Here is a 22,643-nt window from a genome sequence, read left to right on the forward strand (position 1 = left end):
TACACACACACACCAATTTGTGTTTCTTCAGAACATCATCACTCGATGATGCTCTCCTGTCATGGTGAGTGTCACATGTTGCTCGAGGGGCAGTACCATTGTGTGCCTTCACAGCAGCGCTTTATGCCAGTAATTCCTTGGAGCCGCCGAGATGAGTCCAGCTAAGAGAGTGTCGCTTTTTCCAGCGTTAATGACAGTCATAGAACAGATAGTGATCGATGCAGAGCATATAATGTAGTGTCGTGCTTTACAATGCTGGGATGGAGTGATGCCACTATCATGCCTTTATCTCAAGACAAGAGGATCTATTTTCACCAGTAACATTAAGCGTATGAAATGAAATGAAACAAAAGGAGAGGAAGGAAAGGAAAGGAACTGGAAATAAGATAACGAGAAGCAGGAATGCGGACAAAAATTATTCTGATCTCAAATTTTTTTTTTTTTTATTGTAATACAAAATTGACGTAGAATATTAAGACATGCATGTGTGTGTTTGAACGGCTCTGATGGTGGCATTTCTAATAATTATAATCGTGGTTTTTACTGCTTGACGTGGTAAATAGGTGGTAATTATCACCATTTGTGCTAAAAATTCCCCATCTAGGCTTTAGGGTGAAACCTCCATCACTATGCGGGTGTTTATTATAAAATATTTGTTGTTGTTGTTGTTGATTTTTTTCTTTGCTATTGGATGCATGTTTGGCTGGCAGCGGTTTGATAGGAATTCCCTTATCTATCCTTTCCAGAGCTCTTCTGCCCCCATGTGAAATTGGCACGGTAATCTGCTGCGATTTTCCTCCCTGGCTCCTTACATTCTGAAAATAGGAAAGCAGAGAGCAGTCTCCCATGCCCTATGCAGCCAATTAAATCCTTCTAGAGGTTGGTAACAAGCAGCCAATTGCCAAGCCTGATGTTGACTGAACATATAGACCCAGTCTAGAGGGTCGAGTATGAGAGAAGCGCGGGGGATGCAAATGACAGGGTGAACTGGAGAACATTGATTTGCTGTGACGATCCCTCACGGGACAAGCCGAAAGTCCATTAGTAGTACCGGTAGTTACATTCAAATATTTACTGTGCATATTTATATAGCCGATTATTTGCTTTTTATACCATCATTTCGCTAAAACATCCACTTTGACACAAGATGGAACTCATTGCTGAAGTTAAAGGTCACAACTCCTGTTAGCTCATGTCTGTCCCATTGACTTAAAAACCCTGGCCCTCCTGGAAGGACTTCTTTCTACAACTGGCTGTGACTTCAAGCTTACGAAACATGTTTTTGGTCATAACTGAAGAATTCATATGGAACGAAATACAGTGATGACAATTTATTTCTAAAGAGGTCTTACGGGAACTTGACTAACAGTTTTTGTCTGTTATTTAACACCTTCGTTCAGTAACAGAATGGGTCACTATGACAATGTTTCACAGAAAATTAGAATTATATACAATTTGCTGTGACCTTCATAGTAACACAACAGAAGAGACGCAGACATATGGAATCAATAATGCATACAACCAACTTATCCTCTCCTCTCCTCTGCCTGTGCCACACTCAGTGAGTGGGCTCTGAACATTTGCAATCTCTCAACATAATGCACTGCAGTGTTAAAGATCAGGTTGTTAACACCATGACCAGGGACTGCATTAGTGGCACTAGGAACTCCTTCACTCTAATGCTTGGGTTCCATAATTGACTCACCCACACACACCCACCCACCCACCCCCACACACGCACGCAGCTTCAGCTGATGCTCAAGAGCAGCCACAGATGCACTCAAATTCATAAACTCGACTGTTTGCCCCGGCCTCCATTCACACTCCCACACTCCCTCCCACATATTTGAAACTTAAAAAGCTGATTTGTGCAATTTTAATCAAAGTAAACCCACATGCTGTGTATTAAAAACCCCCGAAAAAAAACAAAACGTAGTAAACACATTAACTGCTTTTTTTAACTCTTTTTTTTAACCTTTATATTCTCTACACTTTCCGCCGTATCTGTATTGAATGAAGTCAAGCTGACCTGTAGGAAAAGTCCAGGACCGTTGAACCGGATGAGGAAAAACGCCATAAAACCCAGGGACAAAAAAAGGGAGACACCTCTGGGATCCCTCTCCACAGGACGGGTGCATCAGTCTGGCTGCAGTAATGAAGAGACAGCGGTCCTTATTGTGAATGCAAAGTAGTCGGCTGCTTTCGCAGGGCAACGGGCCTTCTTGCATGTTGCGAGGCTATCCTTGGCTAGTAACAGTGATTCTTTTATGGATGAGTGCAATTTACTCTCTGGTCTACAAACTTGTAGTTTCATTTTGAGAGTTTGTTTCCGAAAATAACACAACAAAACTCAAGTAACTAAAATGTCCTCTTCAAAGTGGACTAATTGACATTCTGTTTGTCCAGCGTACTGGGAAAAAAAATAGATACCATGCTGAATGGAGAAAATGGCTTGTATCCAAAGCATCGTAAAGGTCAATGTCAATCACTTTTTCCCAATTTCTGGGGTCAAAACCCAAATGTGTGTTGAATTCTGATGGCTGGCACTGACATAGCTGAATACCGACTGAAGAACCCCCTTCTGCTGTTGCATGTATGCTTTTTATTAAATCTTACTATGAGCGTGTGCATTTTTTTAAATTCATATTTTCTTTTTTTTTTTTTATAAACCTTCACACTAAAAGTCGAGAGGTTTTTCCTTCGAAAACACATTTGAAGTTTTGTGTACCAACACAATGGCTGAGAAAGACAGGTGCGCAGAAAAACGGGTAAATGTTGGCAGAAATCTGCAATGCTGTGCTCGCTCACCTTGAAATGGCAACGTTTCCCTTGATTAGAAGCTAATACGCGTAATCAGGAGTGATTAATTACAATGATAGGCACTACGTTCACTTGCCTAATTGATGGCCTTATCTGTGGTTTGCACCACGCTCAAGGGATGCTTGGATAGGAAACAGGGCGGTGGTGGGAAGATTTCTGCATTAATGAATGACGGTGACTTGTTGAGAGCCGGTTAGTGAGATATGTAGAAGAAAAGAGAGTGTTGAACAGTATAAATATCTACTATATGCTTTTCCCCTGAGCCACTTCACCCTGGGATCTGCAGTATTTAAAACTCCAGAGAGTATATGTCACCTCATGACATGAACACATGCTCTGAGGATTTGTATTGGACTCTTGAGAATAGTGATCCAGTCTCCTCAGAGGCCCTTTTTTCAGCTGCTGCTGCCTTCTTTTTCATTATGAAAGGGATCAATGCAGCCTTGAACCCTGCGTTCACGTCCGCTCGCATGCGCCCGAGCCGTTGCTGCCGCCACTGTGACTGACATTAAGAGCAGTAAAATACATTTAAGCGATGACATGAAGGTTGAGCTACATCAGCCATTACTTGACGGTGCATTATCCTGACTAAAACGGCGTCAAAGATAACACAATAGATTGTCTTTGAAAGTCAAACTCGGTAAGGTGAGTTGACATCAGGTCTGGATTGTAGAATGCGATGAAATTGGTTTGAAATGAGAAAGGACTACTAACAAATAAGTGGAAAGTGCACCATCTTACAAGTAGGCCATGGTAATAAAAATGACTGCACTGCACCTGTGCTTCTGCAGTGAAGCACTTACACGTGTCGTTTCAACCCTGAACTGCAGATGATGAATATATGAAGGTAGGTGACCCCTTAAAAAACGTGTGATACGCATCAACCTGATGTTCCAATTTAATATCAGTTCTTTTCATAAGCTGTCAATTTATGTGTAAACATAAAAATATTTACAAGTGCTGTAATTTTCATCATGTTGAATCGTCCCTTTCCCCACTTGAGTAACTTTGTCTGTTTAATGCGACTGCTTCTGTATTGACCGCAGTATTTTTTTAGGTTGTTCTCCCGTGTGATATCTCAGACTTCAGTGCCTTTTTGGATGCAGGCAACCACATGCTCTATATTTATACAGCTTTATGATTTATTAATAGTCTCCCCACTATGCGCAATGCTAAAAATAAGGTGGTGGCAGAGCATTGCATGCAGCATCTGACTAGGAGGGGGGAGTCTTGGTGCTGAGGAGAAAGTTGTTGAGGTAGGACTTTTTTATGTAATAACGTGCGTGTCTGGGAAGATCCGAGGCTTCAGTTTATCTGGGTGAGATGTCTGACTCTCAATGCATTCACAGATTGACTGCATGGGATCACATCACTGTCTCTCCTTTTATCTCCTCTGATCACCAGTACGAGTACTTCAATGCAGTGTTGATCAATGAGGTGGATGAGGTGGGGGACAGCGTGGAGCTGGGAGGGGAATTCGTCCTGCAGCCCAACGACCACTTTAACAACCTTTCAGTCAATCTGAGTCTGAGTGTGGTACAGGTGCCCACCAACATGTACAACAAAGGTATGTTCGCTGACACTGATTTATGACTGAGGTGTCAAATATAAATGTGTTTCTAAAGCAAATCAATCATTTGAATAATTGAAGCCCCGATCTGTAAATGAGGAAGAGCGAGTCCATCTGCTAGTATGTGTGCTGATGCGCAGCGATTTACATTTGTGCCAGGAGAAGGATTTGAGTTCATTAATTGTAACTCTTTGGATCATCCCTACCACACACCGACTTAATTAACAGCTAAATAATCAGATATTCGACTCATTAAACGACCATTCAAGTCCAACCAATGAAGTCACAGCCTTGTGCAAAGCTCGGTGGACAAGGGCGAATGGCATGTCTGCTTAACCCGACTACCAAAGGCAAAGAAATTATAAAGAGAGAGAGTTGGAGAGGGAAAGAGAGGGATGAAGTAAATGAGAGAAAAGTAGGTTAAGTCAGACTGAGGGAAAGTCATCACAATGTATTAATGAGAGAGAGAGAGAGCGAGAGAGAGAGACTACTTTCTTTCTGCGTTTGCTGAAGCATTGACCTGATATTTTCAGTAATTTACTTTCAGCAAAGAAGTTAGCATTAGCACCGTGCTAAATGACACACAAGCGGTGGGATGACGAATCTTACAGACAATAATTAACAACTTTGCAAAGCCATATGTAAACCAACAAAGAACTGTGCAGGCTGTGTTAAGTATGTCGGATGCACCTGTGCAGCTGAACGGATCAAGTCGATTTGTAGCCAGAGCTGAATGCGGCCCGCTATTGTTTCCGAAAAGAATTGCTTTTGCTTTTGCTTTCACATTGCATGGCAGCCAAGTCTTTATTGTTGCGTGAGCCAAATGTTATGCCGCTGAAGAGCCGTAAGCTATTTAAATGGTTTGGTGGCAGTGGTGATGGATTATAGGAAGAATGCACCGTGTCAAACATTGATCTTCTAAATTTGCATTGCAACCAAAAGAACACCCAGACCATCATATCTCGGGCGGGGGGAATGCATGGCAGGAACATGTCTGGTGGATGCACTGAAGCAGCATGCAGTCTATATGCTCTAATGTCCATGCACTTACCTTTACATTCTTTGACACGTGCTCCTCCCCGTTTCTCCCCACGCGTCTTCATTCCTGTTAAAACCTTCCTTCCTCATCCTCACATTTATTGACTACGATTAAATTGATTTCAGCCTGGTTGTTGGTCTAGTTGATGCATTTGTTAACACGCATCACATATTTCTTAACATTTTATTGTCATGATAAGTACTTTTTCTAATTTTAATGTCTCAAGTACACACGTTCTCCTGTGAATGCATGGCACTCACAGGAGTTGATGGCACTGAACGGAGGAGTGCGTTATGCGACTTTAAATGACAGTTAAGGGGGAGAATAGAATTTAGACACTCAAACTGCCTCAGCAGTGACTGTATTGTTGTGTAAATGGAGCCTGGATCAGATCCAGCCTCCTCTCTACTCGACTCTGTCGAGGAGGATGGGCGTTTACTATCAAGAGCTGTTCTGTGCTCGCTTCCAGAAGACTAATTCAATCATGGCTTATTGGCATGACTGTTGACAGCAGAACAATATTACCAGCAAAGGAGATGATGGGAAATCTGTTATCTCCTTTTCTTTCTCTCTGTCCATTAGGTGCTTGTCTGTCTGAGTGTCTCCCAGTAATTTTCTGCCTGTCTATCTGTCTGCCTTCCTGGCTTTCTTTTTTTTTTCAACCTCTCTGAATGCTTTTGTGTATGTGTCCTGCTGGTATGACAGTGTGTGCTGGTGTGTTCGTCCTTTTCCGCTTCCATCCCCCCCCCCCTGTTTCCTTGCCAGTCTGCTTGCTTACAAGTTATATTCAGGACTATTGCCTCTTTAAAAAAGATGGGCCATATTCCATGGAAAATTGAGAATTTTCTATTTTTTGAGACAAAACGAAGAATTTTATGAGGAAAAATTTAATATCTGATTAATAAAAACAGGCTTCAAAAAAATCTGCCTTGCGATGGATAAGCTTGATTTAATTTAATAATCTCAGAGAAAATTCAGTTGGCTGTATGTATGTGTCAAATGTAATATATTCTGAGGATGAACAGTCTACTGTATCCTCTCTACCCGCATCTTTTCGCTCTATTTGGCACTTTTCCTGTATCTCTGTGATAAGAGGTAGCAATAAAGTCGGATAATATATGAATGATTGAGCAAGCTCTTTTCCAACTTCTTTGACTTTCAAGGTGACATTTTACTTACTTATGTTTTATTATTTTGCTTGTCTTTGACTGCCCTTCCTCTTGCCCCCATAACTTAGACTCTGCTATTGTTAATGGAGTATACTGGTCTGAGGCCTTGAATAAAGTCTTCGTGGATAACTTTGAGCGAGATCCATCACTCATATGGCAATACTTCGGCAGTGCCAAAGGCTTTTTCAGGCAGTACCCAGGTAAGTGTTTTTATTTCTGTGTAATTGTGTGTTTGATAGTAATTAAGTCACTGCTCCTCGAAATGCAAATCTAGGGGTATTCGAAAAACTTTGGTAACTGACAGCCAGAGACTGTAGGGTAACGGGGTGAGAGAGAGGAGGGCGGAGATATGATAGAAGAAGAGCACGGGGGCTAAAAGAGACAGGTGAGAGAGTCTGTGCCGATTAGATAGCGGGTGAAGACGGTGGGCAAAATTACCATTTTAAGGTGAAGTGGAATGAAAGGGATGTAACATAATTAACAACAGAAGCCTCTTGAATAAAGTTGGTGAATATATTCTCTATGCAAAAGAAAATATGAGCAATTTAGTCGAAAGGCTTCTTCTCTCATCATAGTCTCAATCTATTTGATATGCGGCTCTCACTAGTTTTTTGACCTGAATTCATTCATATTTAAAGACAAAAATGTTTTTTCCCTTTTTATTCCTAAATGTCCAACAACATCAGAAAGTCCCAAAAATGGTATAAATCTTTACCTACGTTGTAGTGGGGTAAAAACATTTTATGCTGCATCTGTGTTCTGCATGTGCAAACATCAATAAATCCCATATCTGAATAGCCAGATAAAATCACACATATTTGACAAATGTATTTTTGGCGAAGTTACAGAAAAAACCCTCTTTTTATAACTGGCCAAGGAAGTTTTTTTGAAACAGATGTTTGCTGTTTTACTGCTAACACAGGAAAAGCAATGTGCTTTACTAGAAAGCCTGAGAGGCTCAAAGAACAGATTTCTCGTTTTTTTTCTGTCCCTGCCAAGATAACGGTTTGTTTTCCTTTTCTTTACTAATTATGCAGCTCCAGGACAGTCACATTATCTTGTTTTTCTTTGACCTCTAAAGCTAACTCTCTATCCTCAAGGGATCAAGTGGAAGCCAGATGAACACGGTGTCATAGCGTTCGACTGTCGTAACCGAAAGTGGTACATTCAGGCTGCGACCTCTCCGAAAGACGTCATCATCCTGGTGGATGTCAGCGGCAGCATGAAAGGTCTCAGGATGACCATAGCCAGACAGACGGTCTCCTCTATACTGGACACTCTCGGAGATGACGACTTTTTCAACATTATTGCTGTAAGACAGATGTGGAGGGAGTACATGGACGAATCCACTGTCGTTTTAAATAGTCGCACACAATTCCACAGGTCCGCATTTAAATACTCGAACGAATCTCTCCTCTCACGCTCACAACCAATTAGCAGAGAGCTGACGGAAAATTTGAATTGCAAAGGAGACAGTTGTGATCGGATTCCACCGCAGGCACCCAAACCATTGTTATCGCATTCATGTGTGATGGAGTGTGCACGGTGTGTGTGTGTGTGTGTGCATGACCATGCACTTGCACATGTGTGTGTGTCTGAAGCTATTCCACATCAAAACACTTTGCCAACCCCGTTCTCCTTCTCTATAGAACAAAGTCTTTCTTATCAGTTGATATCCTAATCATGCTATTTTGAAAATCATTCTTTGATAAATAAAATAAGACTGAGTAGGATTTTGATGATTTTAGAAGTGCTGTGTTTTAGAAGCTTTAGAAGGATGTTGCTATTACTTCATCAAATCTGTGATGCTTTTCGTGTTGAGGGTCACACTTATAGGAATTCATCCTTAGAACATATAATAATAATAATAATATGGTGTGAGTGTGCTCTTATATTTGTTTGTGTGTATATTATGCATACATTCTTCTTCGTGTGTTCGATTATGTTTTTGTTTTCAGTACAACGAGGAACTGCATTATGTGGAGCCATGCTTAAATGGAACTCTGGTTCAAGCGGATATCACCAACAAAGATGTAAGTCATTCTGTCTTCTTGTGGTAACGGCCTCCTTATTTTCAACGGTCTCCTGTCTCCGTACAGACGTCTAACATTATGAGGCTTGCGCCACATCACCATCTCACATAACTTGGGAATGACCATGTTGTTAACTTCAGCTCAAATGCAGACCAACACTTCCTCCTCTACTCATGCTTAAAACCGTAAGCATAGAACAGTCGTAGAAGCCTCTTTACTTTGTGTGCGTGTGCGTGACATGTTTTGCCCACAAATAATTAAGCCAGCTGGTGTTAAGTGCTCTGATTTCCGGATGGCAGGAGAAGGGTTCGGACTGACCTGGGTGACTGGTGTCCTTACAGGAACAGATGATTTTATACCTCAAAGTTGGCTCACATTGATTGCATACTACTGTCAACATTAACAAAAAAAAACTAAAAAAAGAAGTCCCTTGTGTCTCTGGAGGGAGTTGTGTAAAATCAGATACATTTCCATACATGATGCAACTTAGGGAAACTTTGGTTGGGTATGAAGAAAGTTTGAAAATGAGAAAAATTAACAATGGAAAGGGATGAGAGCATCTATAAGATGAAAATCGCTTCTTGAGACTAAAGTCATAATAACAAATATAAATCTCTGATCAATAAGTTAGTGGTCAAATGGATTGAAATGCTATAATGTGTTTATGAGACTGACAATGATAAATTGGTAAAGAACTTCATTAAATTATGATTTTTATATTCCAAAGGTAAAGGTGACATAGCTGTTACCAAAAAACAAATTATATGTTTGTGTTTAAAAATACTAATTGGACAGTGTATACAAGATATTTCAAGACATAACTATGTCAGGATTCATGCCTTTATTGTGACATCTTCATAAAAAAAACAAAAAAAAACATTATCTCTGGATTTCCATTCCTCTTCATTCCATCTTTACAAAATTATTTGTCAATGCAATTAAATTCAGTGACCTCCGTCTTGTCCTGGTCAATCCTTCAAGATACAAATTGTTAAAGGCTACTTTTCATGCACTATGCACAATTATGCATGTGTTCAAATCTGTTCCTGCGCCTGTTGGTGTTCAAGTTAATTTATGTTTATTTCTAAGTAAACTAATGCATATGGATTAGCATTATGTGATTAATTCCAGATGGTAGTTTAATGCTGTGAGTCAGCCAGCTAAGAGGGGAAGGCATTCTGTGCCAGTTGATAAGGCTAATGTGTTTCACTTTAGCTGGAGGCAGGAAGTGACTGTCGTACTGTGGGCTTAAACTTACTTATCCGTCTCTCCAGAATCAGTTATTTAATACCCAAACTTCAACTAGGTCATGAATACCTGCTTCAAGACACCATTTATTCACGTGACCTTGTAAAAGTTATTTGTCTAATCAGAAATCTATGCTCTCCAGTTATTGCTCACATTAGTCCCAGGTTAGTGTTTGAAGAAAAACTCTTGCGCTTTTCAATATCCCTTGCTCAACAGTTGTTGGGCAGCCTTAAGAAAGATTCATCCTCCGACTATATTTTGATGCCATGTCAGTGATGCAGCCTTGGATAATCAGGTGTATTTTGTCAACCCAGTTGACCCAACCATGCTTGATAATACCTTCCCTCTTGATTATGTGCCCCCTCCCCTAGTGGCTCTCTCTCTCTCTGCAGCCTGGATGATGCTTTTGTTGGCCTTCTTTCCTTGGCCTGATTTACTCAGAGGAATTAACTCTTTACCCAGAGGCTGCCTTCCAAATCCTCCTGCCTTATTTCACAAGGTCTTGGTACACTTTACACTTTTTCCCTGTTGTAGACCTCATTCGTGGGCTTTCGGTGAGTTCCACCATGATCATTTAATTGTTATACTTTGACCCAATGACCATGTGTGTTCCAAGCAGTGCAGATATTCTTTTGGCTGGATTGGATGATAGTGGCCGCTGTTGATGTTAAAGGCTGTGGCTCTCTGCCACTCCCCGAAGGGCCATGCACCCAGTGATAGTGTCCAAATCCCTGGACTTTTTTTGGGCAGCTGTTAAAGGAGGTGTTCCAGGGATCCTCTTCCAGAACATATAAGGCATCAGGGTATCGCGTTTTTTTTGTCCCAGACGTGCATGCTATTGTTGGACTATGGATTTAATAAACAAATTAAAAATGCATTCCATATGTTGGATCAGGCGATCTTGTTCACCTGGTCCAAGCTCCGCGAGCATCCCCACCATCCTGTTTAAAAGCAGGATATCAGTCGCTCTGTAGTGTATTTCAATCTTGCAGAATTCGTTTTTTTAATTTGCAAACTTCCAAATCTATTCTCCCTGTTTGTAGAAATTCTATATGAAACATCAGAGCTCGACACATTTCAGCATACATTGTTTTTACTACTGATTAGCTGAATTCTAAAAAAAATGCTATTAAATCCAACTGTTGCTGGTTTAATATTGAAGCTGGTCAATCCTATTCACTTCATCACACAGTATTTTATGCAGTCAAATCAACGTTTCTTTCCGGCTCTTCTTTTAATGTGTTGACATATATAAGCTTCAAGTTGCAATTGAAGATGTTTTCTTATGTTGTGCCAGTGGTCAGGCTTCATTAAGCTGACTGCTGTGATCCTGAGTATGAAATAAGCTTGCAGAATTTGAAGGATTTCACTGTACTTTTTAGAGCCTAGAGGCACAGCACAAATGATTGGGCACATTCAACATTGCTTGTGAACACACACATCTCTGGATCCGCCACTTATGTTTACTGCTGCAACAGGAATTGAATATAGCAAGCTGTGCAGAGTCAGTTTACTTCAATCTTAACTTGAATATACACACACATAGGGGAAAACATTTTTGTGCTCCAGGGTACAATAAGTTGTTGAAACTAATTTACCTTTTAATCCTTATCACAAAAATGTTTTGTCTTTATGCAAAATGAGGTTGTTGTGAGGGATGCTGTTGTTGTTGTTTTAGTGCATATTTATTGTGTTGTGTTGCTCATGGTATATGAGTGTGTGTGTCTGGATTGCACATTTCGCCCCAAGTGAGAAAACTTTCAAATGGCCTTACACTGCTTGGGTTTCCTACTGTCTTAAATATTTTCCTCCCACCAGTAAGTAGCAAAGCGCTGGAGTAACGTCAGAGCATTGCAAAGTGTAAGACATGGAGGACGACGTGGTTCGGAACCTTTGCCATATTCCCGAACCCCTAAAAGAGAGAGACGCGATAATTGCTGATATGTGATTCTCCTGTTTTAACAAATTTCAACAAAAATGTCTGAAATATCCACAACTGTACCAAAGAATGGATAATGGACTGCATGCTGTCCATCTGTATGATTTGATTTGTATTCTGGGATGTTGCCAATAACAAAACATGGATGAGACTTGTATGGATTCCAACAGGCATAAACTCACCATTAACTGCCGCAAAGAAAACGTACTCTGGCATTATCAGCTCTATGAACAGACACACATACTGTATGAGCACGCACACACCAGTCAGAATGTTTGCCATCTTATTGGACATAGATAATTTAGTAATTTCTGCAAGGTAAAAAAAATAATCAAAAACTTGCTCAAGACTCCATTACCGTGTTGCAATGGTTCATATTCAGCAGCGGAGTGTTATCTTTGTTATTTCCTATCCACAAATGAAATCAGTACCTTTACATTTCTATCTTTTTACCATATCAATCCCCGTATTTTATTTCTTCCAACATCTTTTCCTTCCCAGCATTTCCGGGAGCATCTCGACAAGCTCTTCGCTCAAGGCATTGGCATGTTAGACATCGCTCTGACGGAGGCTTTCAATCTCCTCAGTGAGGTAAGCAATATTGCGATGGCACCACTCACATTGCTCATATACGTACACATGAAAGAGACAGTTTAGCACATGAAATAAAAATTAGTGCAGCGTATGTCTATATATATATATGGTCATATAAGAAAGAAAGAAGAGGCAGCAGTGGCTGAGTCAAATTACTGACAGCTCCTCACTGGGAACAATCAATTACTTACATGTCTGGAAAAACTGCACAAATAATTGTTTTCTCTAGCTAAATACTGTATGTTTAACATGTATGCGTCCTTAAACTTCTTACTATACCAGAGTTTGAATTTTGGTTTCCTTCGCCATGTTACCGCCCCTCTCTGTCTCTTTACCTCCAGTTCAATGGGACTGGGAGGGGCAGCGAGTGCAGCCAGGCCATCATGTTGGTGACCGACGGAGCGGTGGACACGTATGATGCCATCTTTGCCAAATACAACTGGCCAGAGAGGAAGGTAGTATATGAAATACACGAATACACACACACCATCACCGTCCAATTGTAGTTGCAAGACTATTGAAATGTGAAGTCAAATGAACTCGACATTCCAATTTGCTATATTCAGAAGTTCAAGAACCTGCAACCTGATAGGCTAATGGAGGATGAGCAGTGGACTAATGCTCCCCTGGGATATGAGTGACTTCTTTAACAGTTCAATCATAAAGCAGGGAGGTAGATCCATTTGATCTCTTAGAGTCTCTCTCAAATCATCTATCAACAGAAGGACAGGGACAAAGGATATTTTTATAACGATGGCAAATTGATTACAAGTTATGCACACCAGAAATGCAATTTCTAAAAACAAAAACACTCCGGAGGGCACAAAGTCAAAGAGAAGCAGGATCATACTAAAACAAAGTGCATCAGTGTTTGACAAGCAGTATTGAACAGGCCCAGTATGGGGTCCTTTCAGAGGGCTTTCAAACAGATTTAAGTACAGCCCTGTCTCTTGAAGACTGAACTGTCTTCCTGTTGTCCTGCAAAGTAATTGTGGTGCTCCTCTGTCAGACCATGACATCGACGAAGATGGTGATTTTATTCTGCTCAAAAAAAAGCCCAAATCATAACCATAGTGGTTATGATTTGGGCATTTTTAGACTGTTTGATGATTCCTGTTTGCATCTACATCTCCATCACACTCCTGCCTCGAGGCTGAACAGCAATGAGCAGGGAAAGAACACGACTGTTAGATAGTTTAATTTAGAAGAAACCCCACTGATAATAGAAGTGTGTCCGGTCTGTCACTCTCTCCTGTCTCTCTTTCTCTCTCCACTGCTACTGGTTTTTAATGCCGTCCTTCAAAACCACATCACTACTGTACAGCATGACATGGAGAATATAAGCATGCATAATGTTGAATGCAAATGGTTCTGATATCTCCACTTTGATGACATTTCTTCCAAAAAGATAGAGAAAGCATTTACTGATGAAAAGCCTGAAATACTGGCAAAGAAGCCAAACGCATTCACGAACTTCTTGTATGTTCAACTGGTGGTTTTCAGGGAGGTACTTCTACCGTTTAAAAAAATCATTATTGTGGAGGTAAGTCATGCTTTAGAAAATGTTTTTCATATGATCACAAGAAAGTCTTAATTGAAGAGCATCACAGTTGCTAAACAGAATTAAGTACACAAAAGCTGACCATATTGTATTATTTGCAATACTCGAATTTTCTCGGGACAAAAACTTAGGACTTGGCGATTTTTTTTTTATTCCATAATAAGTAATTATTCTGATTGTGATTGTGTAGTCACATAATGGGCTGAAACATGTACTTGTGTTACCCTTCTACACGAATGCATGCATTTTTGTTTACACAGATCCATTGCACCTTGTCAATAATTATTCTTAGTCCGTGTTGTGTAAAATTTGTGCAGTCAAGTAAGGTGAAGTTTGCATGCTGTGGCTAAAGCACCTACTGGTTTTTATCGCCGCTGAACTTGACTCAGCTGTAAGTCTCCTCCATATTTCATAACTGGTCCGCTGCAGTCTGAGCTCCGGCTTGGCTCCTTTGCCTCCCTTTGAGAGATGTACATACTGTACACTAACCAAAACTCATTATACTTGACAATAGAAAAAGAACATCCAACAATTACTTCAATTTATATGTCCATCTACACAGTGCAGTAACAGAGAGAGAGTGAGAGAGAGAGAGAGAGAGAGAGAGAGAGAGAGAGACCCCTGCCGTCAGGATGGACGGCGGCAGTGAAAAATGCAGACATGGGAGCTATGGCAGCTGTGGCCCCCAGAGGCTTACATCTGGTCCAATCTGGCAACCTGTTCTTCACACACACATCCAAACACACACCTGCCAACTATACCTGCTGCTCGAGCCAACTGAGCACTGCAGGGCAAAATGGGTTTGGCAGCAGAGAGTTTAGGAGATTGTCTGTATTGAGCACCTGAAGCTTACGCTTGTATGCTTGGTGGTAGGGCTGCACAGACGATCGTGCCGACACTGTGGTTGTCCCATGTGCAATAAACATGGGATGTTTTGGATTTGTTTTGTTAGATGACGCTAGCATTTTTTTAATATATTATGATATGTATTGCATTCTTGCTGCTCGACTGAACAGTTAGCTCTCTCTCTCTCGATATAGGGGAAACACCCTGACAATATATCCACTATAATTACAGATTCTTGATAAATATATCTTATTTAAAAAATATCTGTCTATCAATCCTTTTTTGTTTTGTTTCAGGAGCTGATTAAAATGAATAATTTAAACTATAAATTTGTTTTCATACTTTCAGTCCGTAATCAACGCCATTAAACAAGGAGAACGGGTCTGCTAATCACTGGCAGATAACGAACGAGCCTTCTGCCTGGCTTTTGCAGTGTTATCTTCTTCACTATATGGTGATGTGAACCCTATCAAAATGTGATTAAAATGACTGACGGGAGCTATCTGTTTTTTTCTGTGCAGGTCCGCATATTCCCTTACCTGATTGGTCGAGAGTCAGCCTTTGCAGATAACCTGAAATGGATGGCATGCGCTAATAAAGGTGGGACCTTACAACATGTGAGGAGATTTTTCTCCTCATAATCTGTTTTTGCAAAAGAAAGTTACTGCATGCTGCTGTCAGCCTGGCAAAAGCGATTACATTACGCAGCTCATGATTTGTTTTGGGCGTTAAGCATGTGTGTCTGTGTGCGTGCTTGTAGTCGTGTGTTTGTCAGTGCTCATCAGTTTAAACACGTGTGTGAGACGGCATGCAGCTGGTGCCAGTTGCAGAGGCCAGACACGTCACATTACATCATCTTCTAATCCTTAAATCCAAACTATGTTGGTGATGCACCACTTTCAGAGCGACGTTGTGTGTAGTCATGGTTGTCTCAGCGTCTACAACGCTTTCCTTTAGGTTCTATATTTAGCAAAGAAGATTTATATTTGGTAAAGAATACAGTCAGGCACCATTTCCTTGGGCTGCCGTAGACGAAGAAGTCAACTCTCAGGTCACACAAAAGGGTGTGTTTATGCACATTCTGTATTGTGTACGGGTACATCCATAGTTTTGCTTGGGAGTAACATCAGAGAACTTGTGTGTCAGCTCGAGTGGTCAACCAGCTATGATGTCACCGCTGTGTGAGTGTGTGTAGGTGGTTATGGTTGTGAACATACTGTAGAACAGTTTTCTCTCGGCTGACCTGACTGCAGCTGAAAGTATAGTTTTATGCATGCACTTTCAGGAGCAGTTTTTGTCTGCCTTATCATTAACGGCTGTTACATCAAACTCGCTCCCAACTGCCTCTGACTATATTGTAAGTCAGAGCTCAGATAGTGCTGCTAAAATAACTACATGTCTATCGGGGTTTATTGCCTCAAAGTCTTACGGTTCTACTCCTCACAGGCAAGCCCACATGAGATTGACGAGATCTGTGCCATTGCTATAACATGCAAAGCAGAGATGGAGACAAAAAATACACTTTAATACATCATGGATGAAGGTTATCATTCATTGTCAATCACTGTCGTAGCAAAAAGAGTTGTGCCTTCAGCAATACTCCTGCCCCCTCTCTTGTTTGTCCCCCAACGCCTGCTTGCTGTGACCAGTGACCAAACAAATGAAAAATGACACCCTGTGACATTTACAACAGCATACAGTATCTTTTTGCGTGTTGATAAAATAAGGAGGTATATTGATTGATTTAATGCCACAGACTTGTTAGGTTCATACTTCGGGGCAGCACTGAGTGTATTTCTTCTCAAGTATCACCTGACCAAGGTCTTTTTAAAAATATATTATGTATATATATATATTAATGCCCTCGTCGAGTCCCTGCTTCGGCCGTCCTCTCCTGTGTGTATGACGTGTGTACCATGTCACAAAAGCAGGGAGTTTTCATTTTTCTCTCCCCAGCTCATCTCACTGGCCCCGGTGGCTCAGCCCGAAGGACGCCCTCAGCCTTCCTGAGGGGGGGGTAGTCATTCTTCACCCACCACTGTGATGAACGATGCCGTTAGAATGAGGCAGCTCACTTTGTGCGCGTCGCAAATCTGTATGTGCACTTTGTCATTTGACTGTCTGCTGGAAAAATGGCTGCATCCGAATGTCTTTGAGGATGAGAAGTCTGATCCGTCAAGGTTCACTTCCAGGTCCATATCAAGGGAACGAACACGCTGGTGGCTTTTTGTTATTTTAATGTTTCTGTGTTAAAATATATATGTTTTTGCTGTATTTATAGATTGAACACATTCTCAGTTATTTGATGGCTGTATAGCATCCCTTATCTACGGTATATCTAACGCTGTTTTCTACCCGTAGAGTAAAGGTTGTTGCCGGGAACAGCAACACCAAAAATCTGTTTCCTCCAGCTTTGATTTTCCCCTTGACTGCCTCACCGTAATCGAGGTTGTTTGCTGCTTTTTACAGATGGGTGGCAAAGTTCTCTCTCTCTTTCCTTATTATGTCGCTTCTTGTCCTCCCTCTCCCTGTTTTACCGTGTCCTTTTTTCCCCTCCGCTATCCCTCCCATGCTGAGTTAACAGTATATTCCCTCCTGCACATGCACATTAACATTATAATGGCAGCATTACCATAGTAGGAAATGGCATCATATTTGGTTCAACTGAGATAGCTTTTTTTGTGCATTTACATATCACCCCCCCCCCCCCCCCCCAACACACACACACACACACACCCCTGCTGGTTTGCTCTCATTTGTGGATCAGTGCAGGGAATGCTTTGGCTGTAATTTGCACATTTCCAAGTTTTCATCTGCTTCATCAAGCAAATATCTTCTGCCTTCTCCACTGTGTTCCAAATGTCCTGTCTTTGCTTTTGTACCAAGACAAATAAAACGGGAGCGATGGCTTAGAAAAGTTGATTTCACATCTGGCATGTGAAATACTTCTGGAGACATAGAGAAAGATACTGTACATCTGATCTCATCATATCTGCCTTCCTCTCTCTGTGCAACAGGCTACTTCACTCAGATTTCCACATTGGCAGATGTGCAAGAGAATGTGATGGAGTACCTCCACGTTCTGAGTCGACCCAAGGTGATTGACCAGGAGCATGACACTGTCTGGACTGAGGCCTACATCGATAGCACTGTGAGTTTACCCTGCCGCTTCATTACGTATTTGACTCTGGCCTGGACAGATCGACTAAAATATTATGCAATAAAGCCAGAGGACTACTTAATCCATAGCACATTTTGTCTAAGGAGCACTTGTATGTTCAGGATCTGATGTTCTGGAAAATCAGAAGGCGAAGCCTTTAGAACAGGCGTAATGTTTGTAGATGTCAGACTGAATGTGTGTGTACGTGTGCTTGGGGAGCAGATGGAGCCATTAAGTGAATGAGCCTCCTGTGTGTGTGTGTGGGTGTGACGCAGCATCAATAGAGGCTGTGGCACATTGGTCTGGAGTCTCTCAACCTCAACACCTGCAGTATTACGAAATGATGATGAGTGAACAATGACTCGGCACACTCAGGCGATCACATCCATACCGTAGCTAAACGTCTTTGATTTTCTGGTTGAAACATTCTCATCTTAAAACACAATAATGCCTCGGCTACAGTAATGGGTGCGTGAGATGCACATTGTGATGTTCACATATGTGCAAAGCTTGTCCTTTTTCATCTTCTTTTTTTTAATTTAATGATCGAACAGCAGATAGATGTCCTCCAATATTTCTGAATAGATTAATTCAGAAAGTTGACAACAATACATTCATGGTATGTCTGCAGAGTTTGGGCAGAAATATCTGCAGGCTATATTCTCAAAATATTGTGTACATAAGGAAGTGTACTATGTTTCTGACATATTTATTATATCCCTTGGCCTCCTTTTGTCATCATTAAGCCCAACCATCACACTGAAAGTACATTGATCAACAGTGACTCAACAATAAGACCTCAGTGCTCTTACCTCTGCTGTGACCCCCCATAAAGCTGCTTATGACACAGTTGTTGTTTTTATTGTTGTTACCCGGTGATGCTGGTACTCCATTCAGTGGAAACTGCTCTGAAAGGCTCTCTGGCACTTATCCACAAATGCGTTGACCCTTTCTCTTTTCCCCCTCCGTCTTAATCTGTTCTCTTTAGCTCCCCCAAGCACAGAAGGTAATACAAAAAAAACCCTTAAAAAAACATTCTGGTTTCAGGTCACCATCGCATTGTGCTGTGTTGAGGCCTGGTGTGTTCATGTGCAGTTCATGTGCATGTGCTTTTCAGTCACTGATCTCTACAAGATGATGTGTGATTTGGGTGAAATAGCCACCATACGGACCCACAGCAAAATTCTTGTGTTACGCATCACTCACTTTCCTTATTTAAGCCATGCATCTCAGTTGTCATCAGTTCAGTTGATGGTTCTCTTTTGCACGCCTGACCGAGCACACATCTGCGCACATGCTCGTTCCTCATTGGTGATGTTCTGTGCGTTGTGCCTTGCCAGTTTCTCTGGCACTGGCATAGTGATCATCTGAGTGAAAGTGAGGCTGCATTTTGTTCTTTTCCCTGTTTGATACGAGGTTGAATACAAAATTGCCCGTGTTATTTGTTCTGGTAGAATTCTTCAGAATGAGCTGTTTTGTCAGATTCTGGGTGGAAATCCGATAGGTATAGTGGGAACGATCTGTTCTGAATCCATTTTTAGTCTTTTTTTTGTGTGTTTTATGAATCGCATGTGGGTTGAGATAAGAAGCTCTATATTCATAAAAAAAAAGGATGATGACAGAACACAAGGATGCTTTTGTCTGCCATCAGCATAGGCCTGGCACAGAGCAGGCCAATTAGACAGCTGGCAGGCCATATGCCTGGCATAGTGCTGTTAGTGTGATTGACCCAATCTTATAGACATTGAAGTGACTCAGCAGAAAATTAAAATAGATATCACATCGTCAGATTTGATCATTGGGATTAGAACGTTATATGCACTTCTTCTTTTTTCTCTTTTGTTTTGCATGTCAACCCCCCCAGCTCATGCCTGGTTGCTTGAAGCGCATAGACACACCAGTTGCCTGAAAATTAAACAGTGACAGACAGTCAGAGAGACAGTCAGACAGACAGACAGAGACTGTGCATTGCCATAAGGTCTGATACGACTTGGTTCAGTGTTAGCAAACTGAGGAGTCTGATGTTTATTTTCCGGACCTGATGGGTATCATCTTTCCAGATTCGTTCCCTCGCCTCCTCTCTCTTCCTCAGTGCTCCTCAATAGCCGAGCACATTTGCCCTTTCTTCCTCTGTATCACTTTGCATCTCTCTCTCTCTCTCTCTCTCCAGCCTCCACACCCCCATGCCCACCTATGCGCTCCCTTCGTCTCCTCAGTCTCCATCTTCTCTCTCTCCCATCCTTTGTCTACTAGCTTCATCCATCATTCTCTGTCACATTTGGCTGAGCTTCCTACTTTGTCAGATGAACTGATACTGTAGCACAGTGATGATGGGAGGGAAGGAGCTGGGTGGCAGAGAGGGGGGCATTTGAGGCCATGTATAGCGAGGGTGAGATTAAGAATGCAAGAAATTTCAAGAAAATAAGAATTGTTGAAAGTTAGGAAATTATATAAACTTGGAACTGGGAGACAAATGGGAAGGCTGGGCTGTTGATGTTTTGATTTTGAATTGAAGCAGTAAAGCAGTAATTCATGACAGATTAACTCCGATATGATCGTGATTACTGAAGTAATTTAGATGTTTTAGATATCTGCTAAGGAACCTTTTTCTAGGTTCTACACCAGCTCCATTGTGTCCATGCTCTGTTCCCCCAGGAGCCTCCAGGCGGCTTTGGGTTCATAGTTTGCACACAAAAATCATTATTAAATGTGGTCTCCAAGGACATTAGAGTGTCCTCATCCACCATAACACAACGTGTCAAAGCAACCTAGATTATGAGGGGTGTGTATCTGAAGCCCTCAGAGGGGTGGAAGTGCCCGGGTATTTGTGTCAGTGGGGAGCAAGTGTATTAGAGCCCAAAGAGGTTTGACCCACAGCAGGGGAAAAGGCTTTCACACCTCATTTGCTGATACCCAGACACAGGCTATGGTGATGTAATTTTTGCCCAAGTGTGCATTTCGTCCTGACCTTGCAACCAGAAGTTACAAGGTTTGACAAGATAAGTGAAATTGTACTGTAGATCCAGAGCACTCCCATCGGTGCTCGTGTTGTAGGACACTCATTTAGAAATCAAGGAAGTATTTTCCTCTACAGGGTTAGGATAATAAAGGTAAAAGGTGTTTCCTCTCCTGGTAGAAGATGTGACAATCTTCTCTTAGTGTGCTGTTGACCTTTAATATAACGTATACTTGCTGGATGCCTTTGTTTCATGTATGCAGCTCCTGGTATCGCCATAATCTTTGTATGTATTGACCTTCACAATTTTACAAGTATACAAAAAAAATAAAACTTCTCAGATGTTTTTTTGAAAGGCATATGTATTTGATTTGGCTCCCCCCAAATAAATTATCTCCATATGTTTGTAGGCTGTTGATATATGATCCAATACCTGAGCTTGGAAATGGATTTAGTATTTTTAGATGAGGCTCTGCTCATATTTCCTGTCCTTTGATCGATCCTATTCTCCGGCAGCAAGGCCGTCCATTGTTACAGCAGCTGCGTTTAGGAATTTTATTTTTGTTTTGTTCTCTCTTTAATGTCTGGTACTGCATCCTGGTTTGCAATTACCAGCTGTCTGACCTCAAGTGACCAATTCCCCTTTTTCTTCAGCATCTGAGGGAGACAGAATGGATTCTAGCACTTTCATTTTAGCACCCATGTTTGCTAGAGGCGTGTTGAGAAACTCGATTACCGGTAGTTAAATGGATTAAGTCTCAAAGAAAAAGACTACAGTGAGATATCATGTGCAACGTGATTTCTGATTTTTCCTACTACCCAATAATTTAAAAGAATTGTGTGTTTTGTACTGGATCTGATTTTGCACTTAATGGTTCGATGCACTGACTTGAACACAAATTTGCGCGAGTGACTGATATTTCAACTTTCCTGCATGGACATGGTGGAACCATATATTGCTGAGTCTTTTAATAACGGTGTCAAGCTTTCCTCTCTGAATGATCATCATTAGGCACAGACAGCCGCTGGAAAGATAAATATCATAATTATTCCAGAAGTCTTTCGGGAGGGGAAATACCCACATCCCAACTAGAGGCGCTGCCTTTGGATACGCTTATTCTACGAGAGATCAAAGGCTGGCTGGGATTGAACACATTTTAAGGCAAATAATAAACATGAATAAAACATGTCATGGAGGTTTTGTAGGTCACTCAAGACGAGGTCTGCTGCCAATTCCAATCAGGCTCACTATTAAAGAAATAGCTCGAGCGCCGGGTGTCACTAAACGAGATGATTCACTTAATGCGCCTGATGTCACACTTCTGCTGTATATTGTTTCATCATCAGCTTCCCTCACCTACTCCTTGCTCTCTTGTCCTTTTCTCATTCTCTCCCTCTGACATGCTGTCTTTCACTTTCATGGATTGCTCAGTTGGAGGACGGTCGATGTCCCGTGCTAATGACCACGGTGGCAATGCCAGTCTTCAGCACCAAGAACGAGACGGTAAACTTCACATATTTTAATGGCTGCAGGGCCAATTTCAAGTTCGGCACAATTGACGTTATGCCTCGCAAACTCGTTTTCCCCACCACGTTTGCAGTTTAATTGAAAATCTGTGAAATGACTTGCTGAATAACTCACAAGGAATTAGGTTTTCTGATAACGGACACAAATTATAAAATAATTGCTAATTAACTGAGGATTATT

At 41.4% G+C, this 22,643-nt stretch overlaps 1 protein-coding gene across 1 annotated transcript in view; it reads left to right on the plus strand.

Annotated features, from left to right (window-relative positions):
* cacna2d3a (calcium channel, voltage-dependent, alpha 2/delta subunit 3a) overlaps positions 1-22,643 on the plus strand; it is a 73,298-nt gene that overhangs the window by 21,563 nt on the left and 29,092 nt on the right. The window contains exons 5-14 of the mRNA XM_068753052.1: positions 4,225-4,387; positions 6,667-6,798; positions 7,699-7,910; positions 8,557-8,631; positions 12,320-12,409; positions 12,754-12,867; positions 15,341-15,419; positions 17,837-17,970; positions 18,968-18,985; positions 22,368-22,439. Coding sequence (XP_068609153.1) covers positions 4,225-4,387; positions 6,667-6,798; positions 7,699-7,910; positions 8,557-8,631; positions 12,320-12,409; positions 12,754-12,867; positions 15,341-15,419; positions 17,837-17,970; positions 18,968-18,985; positions 22,368-22,439 — 1,089 coding nt within the window. The remainder of the gene's footprint in view (positions 1-4,224; positions 4,388-6,666; positions 6,799-7,698; positions 7,911-8,556; positions 8,632-12,319; positions 12,410-12,753; positions 12,868-15,340; positions 15,420-17,836; positions 17,971-18,967; positions 18,986-22,367; positions 22,440-22,643) is intronic.

Source organism: Brachionichthys hirsutus, chromosome 2 (assembly GCF_040956055.1).
Source record: "Brachionichthys hirsutus isolate HB-005 chromosome 2, CSIRO-AGI_Bhir_v1, whole genome shotgun sequence".
Lineage (NCBI taxonomy): Eukaryota > Metazoa > Chordata > Actinopteri > Lophiiformes > Brachionichthyidae > Brachionichthys > Brachionichthys hirsutus.